The 15,785-nt window shown below is 42.5% G+C and overlaps 1 protein-coding gene across 1 annotated transcript in view; it reads left to right on the forward strand.

Moving 5' to 3' along the window:
* PPEF2 (protein phosphatase with EF-hand domain 2) overlaps positions 1-15,785 on the forward strand; it is a 110,432-nt gene that overhangs the window by 52,569 nt on the left and 42,078 nt on the right. Inside the window, exons 6-7 of the mRNA XM_040420455.1 lie at positions 10,640-10,697; positions 15,078-15,253. Coding sequence (XP_040276389.1) covers positions 10,640-10,697; positions 15,078-15,253 — 234 coding nt within the window. The remainder of the gene's footprint in view (positions 1-10,639; positions 10,698-15,077; positions 15,254-15,785) is intronic.

Below are 15,785 nucleotides of genomic sequence, written 5' to 3' on the forward strand. Positions count from 1 at the left end.
CAGTGTGTTTAAAGAGGTTGACGAGTTCTGTAAGTCTTGCCCGACCTGCCAGGCAACTAGCCCCCAGCACCTTTTTTTCAGTTCCTTGGTACCTCTCCCGATCATCGAGGTACCGTTTGAGCGAATTGCTATGGACCTAGTAGGCCCAGTACCGAAGTCCGCTAGGGGACGCCAACACATCTTGGTTGTCCTTGATTATGCCACTGGGTACCCGGAGGCAGTGCCACTGCGACATACATCGGCGAGACTTATAGCTAAAGAGCTAATGGAAATGTTCTCCCGAGTGGGGCTACCTAAAGAGGTCCTGACTGACCAGGGGACCCCTTTTATGTTCAAGGTCATGAGGGAAATCTGTAAGTTACTGCGTATTAAACAGTTACGGACATCCGTGTACCATCCACAAACGGACGGACTGGTTCAAAGGTTTAACAAAACTCTAAAAACCATGGTAAAAAGGGTAGTGTCCAAAGATGGAAAGGAGGCCTGCTGTGGACTGCCAGGTGATTTGTGGAATCTTGCTGTGTGAATTAACACCAAGACCCTGTGAAGTGGTGTTTTTACCTTTTCTGCTTGTTTTGGTGTGAATAAACACTGAACTTTTGTTTTTCAACCGCGGTCTTGCCTCTGTGTTGAGTCCGCTTACCCTGCCTACCAGAGCAAATCCCTACACACCCCACAAGTTTTCTATTGGAATAAGATCCGGGGATTGTGCTGGCCACTCCATAACGTCAATCTTGTTGGTCTGGAACCAAGATGTTGCACGTTTACTGGTGTGTTTGGGGTCGTTGTCTTGTTGGTGTATTTACATTTAGTCAAATGACTACTGATTGCCTGCTCTTGACATGTACATTGTGATTTTGTTAGTCTTAATTCACTTAAAATTTTACTTTTATTAGTTATTTGTTTAATATACTGTGAACTCTTTATTCTAACCTACTATGTTAAAACTTTCAACAGTCGACCCGTTGTGTGCTATGCTTCTATTAATTTTCTTATAGTGTCAGCTTGTATTAGATTGGCAGCGTATTGCATGGCTATCTATCTTTTTACTATATGTCTCTGTATGAACTCTCTGGGCTGTGGTGATAGCACTATTGCTTCCTGTACTGCCTACTAACTAGTCTTTGTCTATACTAGCTGACACTGTTATTGTAACATATCATTCTACTTTGTAGCTATGGTGGTAGCTACTGAATCGCTACACTTGCTGTGATCTAAATGCCTCCTTTTACTTGTTCAAGCAGATCATTTGAACAAGTAAAAGGAGGCATTTAGATCACAGCAAGTGTAGCGATTCAGTAGCTACCACCATAGCTACAAAGTAGAATGATATGTTACAATAACAGTGTCAGCTAGTATAGACAAAGACTAGTTAGTAGGCAGTACAGGAAGCAATAGTGCTATCACCACAGCCCAGAGAGTTCATACAGAGACATATAGTAAAAAGATAGATAGCCATGCAATACGCTGCCAATCTAATACAAGCTGACACTATAAGAAAATTAATAGAAGCATAGCACACAACGGGTCGACTGTTGAAAGTTTTAACATAGTAGGTTAGAATAAAGAGTTCACAGTATATTAAACAAATAACTAATAAAAATTACATTTTAAGTAAATTAAGACTAACAAAATCACAATGTACATGTCAAGAGCAGGCAATCAGTAGTCATTTGACTAAATGTAAAAACATTATAAGTGCCTCTACATGTGCAGGGTATTTAAGAGTGTAAAAGAAAAGTTGTCTTGTTGGAACACCCATTTCAAGGACACTTCCTCTTCAGCATAAGGCAGCATGACCTCTTCAAGTATTCTGATGTTTTCAAACTGATCTATGATCCCTGGTATGCGATAAATAGGCCCAACACCTTAGTATGAGAAACATCCCCATATGATGATGCTTGCGTCACCATGCTTTACTGTCTTCCCAGTGTACTGTGGCTTGAATTCATTCGTCTGACAAACTGTCTCTGGCCACTAGACTGTCACGACGGAGAGTGGGGGAAACCCCCCACCATGCGGTATCAAAGGGATAACGGGTAGCTGCTAGGCCAGGACGCCGGGATCAGGGAGCAGGTCACCTCCTAATGTGTCCCTAATTCTGACCCTGACTCCTAACCGTATGAGCCAACCCAGATGGTAGGAGGGCTCATACTCCGGAACCTCGGGGCCCTACTAACCCTCAGGAAATCCCTGGACTAGGAGCAGGGTAAGATGACCTGTTCCTCCACAACACGGACGAACAGGAGTCTCCACCGGCCAAGCTGCAAGGAGAGGGGAACACATACAACATATGGAGATGGCAGGTAAGTGAAACCAGTAACACACCTACCTGCCACAGACACACTGACTGGAACCCGTGCACAAGTGCTGATGTCCACACCAACATAAAAGGACACAGCACACACCACAAACCACACAGGAACCCAGGACACCATAGCTGCAATAACGTGAGACACCACAAGAACATAATCTTAACATCTTCTATGACCACAAGGGTAGCCCTCACTGGAAAGATGGTAAAGCCAGGAGCATAACTCCAACACACACCATGGCTGGAGACAAGCCAAGCTACAGGCTTCCAGCAGAGACTAAATAGCCGAAGCAGCCACACCCACAAACACATAAACCCAGTGTTCACAAAACACAAGAAAGGGAGTTACCCCTTCCAACACCAGACAGAGGAAGGAAGCCACTTAAAGGGGAAGTGCACACACAAGCAAACTAAGCCACACGTTACCACCGGCAACAGCATGTGTGGCAACCATGTCACGGCAATCACACAGAAGGCTGAGACACTGCCACCGCATGCTCTCACAACACAGCAACGCAGGCAATCGAGAGTGTGGCAACAGTGTCACAGCGCAAACCAAAGGCTGTGACATAGACCCAAAAAGAACAATCTTACTTTCATCAGTCCTCAAAATGTCTCTTTAGGCCAGTCAATGTGCTCTTTGGCAAATTGTAACCTCTTCTGCACATGTCTTTTTTTCAACAGTGGGACTTTGCGGGGGCTTCCTGCAGATAGCTTGGCTTCACATAGGTGTCTTCTAATTGTAACAGTACTCACAGGTAACTTTAGACCTTCTTGGATCTTCCTGGAGCTAATTGTTGGCTGAGTCCTTGCCATTTTGGCTATTCTTCTATCCATTCGAATGGTAGTTTTTCGCTTTCTTCCATGTCTTTCAGGTTTTGGTTGCCATTTTAAAGCATTTGCGATCATTTTAGCTGAGCAGCCTATCATTTTCTGCAATTCTTTATATGTTTTCCCTTCTCCAATCAACTTTTTAATCAAGGTACGCTGTTCTTCTAAACAATGTCTGGAACGTCCCATTTTCCTCAGAATTTCAGAGAGAAATGCACTGTAACCAGCATATACAACATTTGCTGCCTTCCTTCCTTAAATAAGGGCAATAATTGCCACCTGTTTTTCAAAGAATGAATGACCTCACTCATTGAACTCCACACTGCTATTATTTTGAACATGCCCCTTTCAATAAGTGATTGAATTAGAGAATCAGCAGCATGCATTTCATGACTGTTGGGTCTGTTGGGTTTCTATTACTCTACTACACCTGCTAGTAAATTATTTGCCATGTAGAAATATAATTTGTACCAAAAACAGAGATTGATCAGTTTAGTGATATCTGACTGCTATTATTTTGAACACAACTGTACCTTCACGAGGTAACTGCAGGGACTCCATAATCAATCATCTAAAACATCTTGCTGCTGCTTGCCGCTGTATAAGTAGGTAGTATTTCCATATAGCTGTACATTGGGCCCCAGTGTTAAACTTAATGGTGGGCATATGTCCCAACTTTTGAAAATGACTAGGAAAAACAATAGCAGCTGTGCACCCTCCATAGCAAATTTTGTAATGCTAAGCCACACCTCTAACTCCACCCAATGCATATCTATATGATCACAGTACTTCCCCCTCAGTCTGCCTCACAGTGACCAGGATACGGGTGGTTAAAGTTCTGCATTTGTCATGACGCCAATTGCAGCATGCACAGGGTACTATCCCAGGGCCCTTCCAAGGTGTTATAATGCACGTCCCAGATTAGGAATGCCAGAGTGGTGTAATGGCCTATAATAGGGTGGTGATAATTGTGTCACGGTGTCTCCTACCTGGGTACGGCTGGACTCCTGGCTTACTTGCAATAAATTTGAGTGTAGTGATAGTAGGAGTAATAGAGGAATTTTGCAGAGTAAATGATGTCCAGACCTTTGGATGAAGTTCAAACGCTTCTTTACTTGACATAACTTGTATCCAAGCAGTATACAGCTTTGGTCTCTTGGTCCCAGCAGGTTTTAGCAAGCATTGGCAGGAATAAATACTTCTGCTTTAAATATGGGGAGCTTGCAGGATAAGTCGTCTGCTTGGTAGCTCTGTATTTGTGACAGGAATTAATCTTCTGCACTTTTCTGTAACTTCTGCTTTGTGGGGACAGACTAGCTGAGGAGGGATGGCTTCTCCTAGGTATCTGGACTTAACTCGCAGATTCTCAGGGGATGCTTTCTTCCTGTAACTCTGGAGGTTGTAGTTAGTTTTCTGCTTCTTCATCCAGCCAAGGCTGAAGGTGCTCAGACTGGGAATATGATCAAGTCTCACCCGAGACAATATCCTTGCTGTCTTCCCTATGCAGGGGATCTCCTTGCACACACACCCTACCCCTAGCAGGGGGTGGGCTACAGTCAACTCTAACTTCCTTCTCCACCCATACTGCAGGATGTGGTAACAGCCCACTTCGCTTACAGAGGGGGAGCTAAGCTGGAATAATCCATTCCAACCTAGATACACTAAACTGGGACTTGTACCTTGCCAAAGTGTTGCTGCAACCTGCTGGTGAACCTGGAAAATTACAGGAACAATTGCATTTAACATGGTTTTAGATGCACATTTGTGAAGACATAATATAAATTACATCAGATGACAATATAAAGGCTCTTAGAAGATAGTAGCAGGGAAGAGGCGTGTAGTAACACAACTCTGGGGTGTTACACAGTCTTTTTGGGATAATTGTTAGATTAGTGTACTTACCTTCATTCATTTGTGCGATATTGTGTTAGCATTATAGCATATCTTCATTATTTGGAAGTTTTCTTCTATAACTCTACTGCCAGCTTTTTATGTAACGTAAATGATAGGTTTATCCTAATATTTCCTCAACAAAAACTGTTTGAACATTAAAACATAAATAAGTATAAGGAAAGCTACACCTCAGAATCCTAACTTTTATTTACATAAATATAAATGCACTAGAAATATTACATATTCAATTCCAAATCAGAACAATCCAGTTTGTGTTAAGCCTTTACAAAAGGGAAAGAAAAGGGAATATTAGGCTGTTAAAAAAAATAGCAGCGCCAGCATTTTTCTTTAGACTCAAAAATTTATTGCATGAACTAAAAAGATGCTTGAGATTTCACTTTACTTTGAACTACTGAATATTTACTCTTATAAAGGCTGGTTCGAGAGGCTGGTTCTCAACCATCTTCGCCCCCTGGTGAGGTCTTCATTGGATCCGCTGCAGTTTGCCTACCAGCCTGGCATCGGGGTGGATGATGCCATCATCTACCTACTACACCGAGCTCTAACTCACCTGGAGAGGCCTGGAAGCACTGTGAGGATCATGTTTTTTGATTTCTCCAGTGCTTTTAACACCATCCAACCTAGACTTCTGAGCGACAAGCTGGAGATGGCAGGAGTGGACTACCACATGTCACATTGGATACATGATTACCTCACAGAATGCCCACAGTTTGTTAAATCTCAGGGTTGTGTCTCTGACAAGCTGTTCTGCAGTACAAGGGCACCACAGGGAACTGTGCTGGCACAGTTCCTTTTCACTGCAGACTTCTCCACCAACTCCCCAGGCTGCCACATACAGAAGTTCTCTGATGACTCTGCCATAGTCGGCCTTATGGCAGGTGAGGACAACTCAGAGTACAGACAGGGGACACCGGATTTTGTGGACTGGTGTCAGTGGAACTAGCTCCAGATCAACGCAGGCAAAACCAAGGAGCTGGTTGTTGGATTTCCGCAGACACAGGCCATGTGCTTTGGTTCCGGTGAACATACAGGGAACAGACATAAAGGTGGTGGACTCTTTTATAAGTACCTGGGTGTTCACCTGAACAACAAACTGGACTGGAGCCAGTACACTGATGAATTTTTTCAAAAATGGTCAGAGCAGGCTCTATCTGTTAAGGAGACTGAGGTCCTTTGGAGTAGTGATGTCCGGTTCATGAACGAATCGTTCATTTGAATCGATTCAGTTCAGTGAACCGGAGGAGTCGATTCACTTGAATGATCCGATCCGTTTGAAACGGCTCTCAGTCACAGCACACAGACAATGAATGCAGACGCTCAGCTCAGCTCACCACCTCACGCTGGCAGCAGGTCAGGAGCCTGAGGGAGGGACTCGGGAGGAGTCATTAATATCATCTTAGAGTGGAAGCTGGTTCTGCCAGCCCCACCCCTCCCCGCCCACCAACCAATCACCGACCAGAGCTGAGGGGGCGAGGCAAGCACAGCACACTAGCAGCTCTGACTCGAGTCCTCAAAGTAGTACAGGGTCAGGGAGTCTAAATGAATCGAATGAGTCAAAAGAATCTAAAGATCCGACTCAGTAAGTGACTCATTCCATTCATTGAGTTAAAAGAGCCGAGAGTCAGACTGTAGAACAGGTTACACTGAGGCTGTCGGCTCTCGGCTGCAGTGATAAGATTAAGGGACAGACAGGAGCAGAGAGATAAGAGAAGGGACAGATGACACAGAGTTTAGATTACAGGTTGAATTAACCCTTTAGAATCAAATTGGCTTCTCAGGAGATATATATGACATATAGATCTCCTGAGAAGCCAATTTGATCCTAAAGGGTTAATTCAACCTGTAATGTAAACTCTGTGTCATCTGTCCCTTCTCTTATCTCTCTGCTCCTGTCTGTCCCTTAATCTTATCACTGCTGCAACAAGAGCCAGCCTCAGTGTAACCTGTTCTACAGTCTGACTCACGGCTCTTTCAACTCAATGAATCGAATGAGTCACTAAGGGAGTCGGATCTTTAGATTCTTTTGACTCATTCGATTCATTTAGACTCCCTGACCCTGTACTACTCCGAGGACTCGAGTCAGAGCTGCAGTGTGCTGTGCTGGCCTCGCCCCCTCAGCTCTGGTCGGTGATTGGTTGGTGGGTGGGGAGGGGTGGGGCTGCCACTTGCGAGTCAGCTCAGCAGTCTGACTCACCAAGTGAACCGAAGATCCGATTCATGAATCGGTTCATTTGAATGAGCTGATTCAAATGAACCGATTCACCTAAAAGATCCGAACTTCCCATCACTACTTTGGAGTGCAGGGGACACTCCTAAAGACCTTCTTTGACTCAGTGGTGGCATCAGCCATATTCTATGGTGTGGTTTGTTGGGGGAGCAGCTTATCTGTGGCTGAGAGACAGAGATTAGATAAGCTAATTAAGAAGGCCATCTCTGGCCTAGGTTGTCCCCTTGATCCAGTGCAGGAGGTGAGTGACAAAAGAACTCTAGCAAAATTAACATCATTGTTAGATAATGTCTCCTACCCTATGCACGAGGCTGTTGTGGAGCTGGAGAGCTCCTTCAGTGACAGACTGCTGCATCCTACGTGCACGAAGGAACGTTATTGTAGGTCCTTCCTCCCAGCAGCGGTTAGGATTTATAACCACCACTGTTCCCATAAACCCTGTAGTACATTTTTTAACCACCTCAGCTCCCCTAGCTTAAACACCCTTAATGACCAGACCACTTTTTACAATTCTGCACTACACTGTTTTCACGGTTTATTGCTCGGTCATGCAACTTAATACCCAAATGAATTTTACCTCCTTTTCTTCTCACTAATAGAGCTTTCATTTGGTGGTATTTCATTGCTGCTGACATTTTTACTTTTTTTTTTTATTAATCGAAATTTACCGAAATTTTTGCAAAAAAATGAAATTTTTCACTTTCAGTTGTAAAATGTTTAAAAAAAAATACATTTCTATATAAATTTTTCTCTAAATTTATTGTTCTACATGTCTTTGATAAAAAAATAAATGTTTGGGTAAAAAAAAAAATGGTTTGGGTAAAAGTTATAGCGTTTACAAACTATGGTACAAAAAAGTGAATTTCCGCTTTTTGAAGCAGCTCTGACTTTCTGAGCACCTGTCATGTTTCCTGAGGTAACATGCCCAGACAGTAGAAAAACCCCACAAATGACCCCATTTCGGAAAGTAGACACCCTAAGGTATTCGCTGATGGGCATAGTGAGTTCATAGAACTTTTTATTTTTTGTCACAAGTTAGCGGAAAATGATGATTTTTTTTTTTTTCCTTACAAAGTCTCATATTCCACTAACTTGTGACAAAAAATAAAAACTTCCATGAACTCACTATACCCATCACGAAATACCTTGGGGTGTCTTCTTTCCAAAATGGGGTCACTTGTGGGGTAGTTATACTGCCCTGGCATTTTAGGGGCCCTAATGCGTGAGAAGTAGTTTGAAATCAAAATGTGTAAAAAATGCCCTGTGAAATCCTAAAGGTGCTCTTTGGAATGTGGGCCCCTTTGCCCACCTAGGCTGCAAAAAAGTGTCACACATGTGGTATCGCCGTACTCAGGAGAAGTCAGGCAATGTGTTTTGGGGTGTCTTTTTACACATGCCCATGCTGGGTGAGATAAATATCTCTGTCAAATGACAACTTTGTATAAAAAAAATGGGAAAAGTTGTCTTTTAGAGAGATATTTCACCCCCCTGTCAGGCTCCATTCAGACGTCTGTATGTGTTTTGTGAATCCGCAAATCCACAAAACACATACGGACGTCTGAATGGAGCCTTACAGGGGGGTGATCAGTGACAGGGGGGTGATCAGGGAGTCTATATGGGGTGATCAGGGGTTAATAAGGGGTTAATAAGTGACGGGGGGGGTGTAGTGTAGTGGTGTTTGGTGCTACTTTACAGAGTTCCCTGTGTCCTCTGGTGGTCGATCCAAGCAAAAGGGACCACCAGAGGACCAGGTAGCAGGTATATTAGTCTAATATACCTTTAAGGAGCTAAAAAAATCGGATCTGCTGCCTGCCAGCGAATGATCGCTGCTGGCAGGCTGCAGATCCACTCGATTACCTGCAGTTCCTGTGAAAGCACGCGCCTGTGTGTGCGCGTTTACAGGAAATCTTGCGTCTCACCAGATGACGCGCCGGCGCGTCCAGTCGGAATAACAGGGCCGCCGCAAAGACGCAATCCTGCGTACGGCGGTCCTGTATTGGTTAAGTAAATTCTGTGTTATGTTTTTCCTGTATTTTTACTCTTTAATTTCTAATTACAGTCCACAACGATTGGACTACATTACAAATTTCTCCTGCATTTTTAGATTTTGCTTCATTTTTTATGTCATACTACAAGTTCTCTATAAGATTGAGGTCAGGGGATTGGGCTAGCCACTCCATTACCTTAATCCTGTTTGTCTGTAACTAAGATTTGTTCGCTTACTGAAGTGTTTTGGATCATTGTTGTGTTGAAACACGCATTTCAAGGGCATTTCTTCTTCAACATAGGACAGGGATGGTCAACCTGAGGCTCTCCAGCTGTTGCAAAAATACAACTCCCAGCCTGCCCAGACTGCGTACAGCTATCAGCCTACAGCAGGGCATGGTGGGAGTTGTAGTTTTACAACAGCTGGAGAGCCGCAGATTGGCCATGCCTGGCATAGAAAAACAGGATCTTGTAGTCCTATGTTGATGAAATACAGTATATTCAGACTGATCCATGATTCCTCATATGCGACAAATAGGCCCAACACCATGGTATGAGAAAAATCCCCATATTGTGATTTTTGCATCACCATGCTTTACTGTCTACGCAGTGTACTATGGCTTGATTTCAGTGATGGGTGGGGGGAGGGGGGTCCTGACATACTGTCTGTGGCCTCTAGACTTTTGCTTTCATCAGTCCACAAATGGTGTGCCATTTCTCTTTAGACCAGTCAATGTGTTGCTTGGCAAATTGTTTCCTATTTAGCAATGGGACTTTGCGTGGAGTTCGTGCTGTTAACTTGGCTTCACTTAGTTGTCTTCTGATTGTAGCAGTACTCAATAGAAACTTCAGATCTTCTTTGATCTTTCTGGAGATGATCATTAGCTGAGCCTTTACAATTTTGGCTATTCTTCAAACATTTGAACAGTAGTTCCCTGCATCCTTCCACATCTTTAAGGTTTTGGTTGCTACTTCAAGGCAATGAGATCATTTTAGATGAGCAGCCTATAATTTGCTGTACTTCTGTATATGTTTTTACCTCTCCAATCAAATTATGTTCTTCAGACACAAAAAAGAGGCAGTTTAAGAGATTTTTTTTTTCCATAACAGCACAACTCTTATCTATGTCTGTTTCTGGTATTTTATTAAAGTGAATAAAGCAGATCTCCAATAAAAGACATGGTCCATGGGCAAGAGTGGGTGTGTTTCTGTAAAAACTGACAAATCCTTTAAACTTAAGAATTCATGTCTGCGCTGTATGAATGGGGTATAAACTGCATTAAACTGTAAGCACTATCCAAAGATAGTAGACATGTTGAAAAACTTTGCTTCTGATAAAATGTACTTATCTCATTTGTTTGTTGTAGCTTTATGACTTTTTCAATTTCCTAATGGACCACTTTGCTCCAGACAACAGCAAGGAAAGTAAGTCGTTCTTCGGTTTTTAAATTTTATGACATACAACTGGCATAAAAATGTTTCCATTATAAGAAAACACGTATAAGTAGCAATGGGGCAGATATACTAAGATTGTTGTCCTAGTATAACGCCAGTCTTAGTAGAAAAACCGTTGGCGCAGAAAGCGCCAAATTTATTAATACATTTGGCACGTTTCCAGGCCGTCCGTGCACCAGACTTTTAAATCTATACCAGCTATGGGCTGGCGATTTGAACTATAATTTGTACTAGTCTCTGGTGTAAATGCATCAGGCCGGGGGAGGCCACACCATTTGTTGCCAAACCCACCCACTTTTCTCACCACTTTTAATAAGCGGCGAGAGAAGTGAAAAGATGCAAATATGGCATGCGTCATAGTTTGCTACTTTTTCATGCCACAATAGTTTCATAAATGCCCCTCAAAGTGCATTGAACATCACATCATCAGAGTGTTCAAAGTATTCATGGTCTCTAGAACAGGTGCCCCTTCACACTGTGATATTATGAACTTTTATGTATTGACATATAAGGAAAAAGAGGTTTTGCTGGGCTTAAAGGGGCATTCCAGTTTTAGTTTTTTTTTTTTTTTTTTACAGAATGGGAAATCATACAATTTTCTAATAACATGTATTTAACATTTTCCTCACATACCTTTCTTGATCAGTGCTGTTGACCCTTATCTGAACAGTAGAACAGTATAGGCTATGCATCAGTTCTGTTTAATGTATCCCTAGGCTAACTGAATAGGACTAAATATTGCAACAGTCATGTGATCTGACAGCTTCTTGTGGGTTTGTATTTGGGTCATTGTGTTCATTGGCAGTTTGGTCCTGCTAGGGTAAACTTTACTTGGCTCTGTGTGTGCTTACACTTAGGTTCAGAAATATTTGGACACACATTTTGGCATGTTAGCTGTTTACCAAAACGTATTCAAGATACAGTTATATAATCAATAGGGGCTTAAAGTGCAGACTCTCAGCTTTAATTTGAGGGAATTCACATCCTAATTGGAGGAAGAGATTAGGAATTACAGCTCTTTAACATGTACCGTAGCTGCCTCTTTTTCAAGGGACCAAAGGACAATTATCTAAAAAAAAAATGTAATGGGCTACATGGACTATTCCTTCATTAATCCATCATCAATTAAGCAGGTAAAAGGTCTGGCATTGATTTTAGGTGTGGCATTTGGCAGGAAGTAGGTGTATCAGTATCTAAGTCTACCATAAAGAGAAGACTTCATGAGATCAAATACATAGGGTTCACTACAAGGTGCAAACCATTAATCAGCCTCAAAAATAGACAGGCCAGATTAGACTTTGCAAAAAAAAAGCATCTAAAGAAGCCAGCCCAGTTCTGAAACCACATTCTTTGGACAGATGAAGCTAAGATCAACATGTACCAGAATGATTAAAAGAAAAAAGTATGGAGAAGACTTAGAACAGCTCATCATCCAAAGCACACCGCATCATCTGTAAAACATGGTGGAGGCAGTGTGATGGCATGGGCATGCTTGGCTTCCAATGGCACTGGGTCACTAGTGTTTATTAATGATGTGGCTGAAGATTGAAGCAGCCGGATGAATTCTGAAGTGTACAGGGATATACTTCCTGCTCAGATTCAACCAAATACAGCAAGATTGATTGCACTGAACTGCACAGTACAGATGGACAATGACCCCAAATATACTGCGAAAGCAACCCAGGAGTTTTTTAAGGCAAATAAGTGGAATATTCTGCAATGCCCGAGTCAATCACCAGATCTTAACCCAATAAAAAATGTATTTCACTTTCTTAAAGGGGTTATCCAAAGCTGTAACCCCCCTCCCCAATGCCCAGGCCCCGCATACACTGTCCCAGCCAACTATTGGCTGCACCCCCTGTCGCTGGATGTTGTGAGCTGCACAACGGGGAGATGCTGCAATGGCCTTGGAGGGACCTGGGGGGACAGAGGTGTTGGGGACCAATTAAGTATTGTCTGTATGAGGGGACTGGGCATTGTGAGGGGTGGGGTTTACACCTTTGTATAACCCCTTTAAGACAAAACCTAAAGTAGAAAAACCCACAAACAAGCAACAACTGAAGACAGCTCCAGTAAAGGCCTGGCAAAGCATCACAAAGGAGAAAACCCAGCGTTTGGTGATGTCCATGGGTTCCAGACTTCAGGCAGTCATTACCTGTAAAGGATTCTCAACAAAGTATTAAAAATGAACATTTTATTTATGGTAATGTTAGTTTGTTCAATTACTTTTGAGCCCCTGAAATGAGGTGACTTTGTAGAAGAATGGTTGCAATTCCTAAATGTTTCTCCAGAGTCAGCTGCCAACTACACTGGGACTGTTCCAAGAGGTAGTGACCTGGTGACTCCCCTGCAGCAAAGACCAGATTCCTGTATAGGGGTTTAAGGGTGAAATACAGGAGATGGCCAGGATAACGACCTCAGGACTAGCCCATCATCAAACTGGTTAGTTGACACAGTGGTTCCACAACCATTGTCTGTAACCAGTGTGTGTGTGTCACAGTCTGACACTATCCAATCAGTGATGCTAGTGACAGACTGTGTAGGGACTCCTTCGCAACTGGCAACACCCATCTGGACTTACACTGCAAACTGCTAGCAATTCATTCTAGAATGAATAATAAACGAATGGTACAAAAAATGGTCATAAAAATAGATGCTCCAGGACTATTACATGGGTAATGCAATTAGTTACTTATTGCATATTATTTGCATTCATCTAGAAAACACCTTTAGTGTACCTTCACACACGTAGATTTTGTTGCAAAAAAAATTCGGGGACTGTAAATCAGTTCCATTCAGTTGAATCGGGCTTTCAGAAATCTATGTTCTTTCCGCCAACTCTATACAGATGAATGGAACTGATTTTCAATCAAAAACATGTTCTGCTACAAAGTCTGCCACGTGTGCAGCACCCTTTGCCATGAACTTATCTAACCACAATCCAATGGTGTCTGTGTCTCCACACAGCATCTGCCACACGATGCCCACAGTCTGTGCGGTGCTGTTGGGGGATATCAGGAGTGGCGCACAGCTACTCCTGGAAGATTACCATGCTGACCAGCCAAGCCCTAGCTGGTCAGCCTATGAGAGAGATGGAACTCAGCGCCAATAATTGCTCTGGCTCAGCATTTAAGAGATTTAAATCAGGCACTGATTATAGGTCATTGCCTCTGACTTTGTATGAGTCCTGGTTACTGTTCATCCACCTGTGCGTAGTGCTCATATCCTATTACTATTTACATCTTCTGTGTACCGGCATTGGCCTGGCTCCTGAGCAACCTCTTGCCTAATCCTGGTTTTGATCCTAGCTGACTACTCTTCTGCTTCCCTTTTGGTCATCCGAGTAGGTCTACTACCTGCCGGCATGCGCTTGCTTTTTTGTCACTTTAATCCACAAACGTAACCTGGGTCCCAGCCACCAAGTCCATTAGGCATTGTGGTGGGGGCTGATGAACACCTAAAGGTGTTCTGAGATTCTACTAACCAGAGTGGTGTAGGAAGACTGGTAGCAATTTTTCAGTTGGCTGCCTGTGGTTTGAGACAGTGAGCCCCATAGTTTACTCTATACCATTAGGCCTCCTTCACGTGTTTTTGGGCTTGTAAAAAATTACATAAAACGTATGCTTATTTTTCACACATTTTATAAATATGTCATAATCAGAGCATGGTGGAATTACAAAAAAAAATCATCATGGATGCCGAGTGAAAAAATGGCAAAAAAAAAAAAAGCAAAAAAGCCAGAATAAAATTATGGGGGACAATTACTAAGACCAGCATTTTATATACTTATCTTAATCTCTGCCCGCTGTTATCAGATGTGCTACAATTATTATGAGCACATGCCTCTTAATCATTTCTTTAGCATTTCTTGAAAGGTTTGTGTGCCAGAATGGAAATCTACGACAGCTAGTAGCTGGCGTAGTCTTCAGGTATAATGTACGCCACTTTTCAGGTGTAAATTATAATAAGATACCTGCTGTCCTCTGAAAAGTGGAGAGCATGGTGTGAAACCTCAAGAAAGTTGCAAAATGGGGGCATGTGGAAAGATTTGTGACTTTTTGATGCTAAAAAACTCCATTGGGGTGTTATAAATGTGTGAATCCAACCAAAAATAAGCAGGGGCATAGCTATAGTGTAGAGGCAGCAATCACACAAGCTCTGGTGCCTGATGGGGCCCAAAGACCCAACTACCACATATGACCACACCAGTACTATAAATCACACCTGATAGGTCGGGGGCCTGCTGTAGACTTTTCATTGGGCTCCAGGAGAAATGGCTGAAAGAAAAATAAACTAGTATCCTTTATGCTAAATCTTATATAACATGTGATGTGTTTTAATTCTTGTAAGGGAATTTCATCTGCCGTATGTTCACTGAAGAGGAAAACCTAAAAGACACTGAGCTAGAGAAATACTGTGACTATGAATCCATTGAGGTGCCAGTGTCTTACACAGGTCCTCGACTGACATTTCCTTTAAAGCCTAGCCATGCAGCAGCCTTAGTGGAAGCATTCAAACAGAAGCAAGTAAGTATAACTTGATCACCTCATTTATTGAGTTCTGTGGTGGGTGGGGTATTAAACATTTTAGGATTTTTTTTAATTAGGTTTGAATAGTATTTTACTGTTAATTATTGCTAGATAGTTCTAGACCACTACTGAATTAGTGGCTGGTGCTGTTTCTTCAGAAGGGGGCATTGGTCCTCTAATTGCTAAGTTACATGTGTACAACCTTTTGTCAATATGAGTCGGCATACAACTATATCTAAACTTGATCCTCTAGTAGCAGCTTGCTTGTTAAAAAAAAGTTGAAAGATTGACCATGAAACCTATTACAACCCCCACCCAAAAAAGTACAGCGTAGAAAGCCTATGGGGGAGATTTTTTCAAAACTTGTGCAAAGGAAAACTGACTTAGTTGCCCATAACATTAGATTGATCCTTTAATTTTACAACGTACCTCTGAGAAATCAAAGTCTGAATCTGGTTGCTGTGGGCAAATAAGCCAGTTTTCCTTTGCACCAGTTTTGATAAATCTCCCCCATCTGTGATTTCTGTGA

The sequence above is a fragment of the Bufo bufo genome, chromosome 2 (genome assembly GCF_905171765.1).
Source record: "Bufo bufo chromosome 2, aBufBuf1.1, whole genome shotgun sequence".
Taxonomy (NCBI): domain Eukaryota; kingdom Metazoa; phylum Chordata; class Amphibia; order Anura; family Bufonidae; genus Bufo; species Bufo bufo.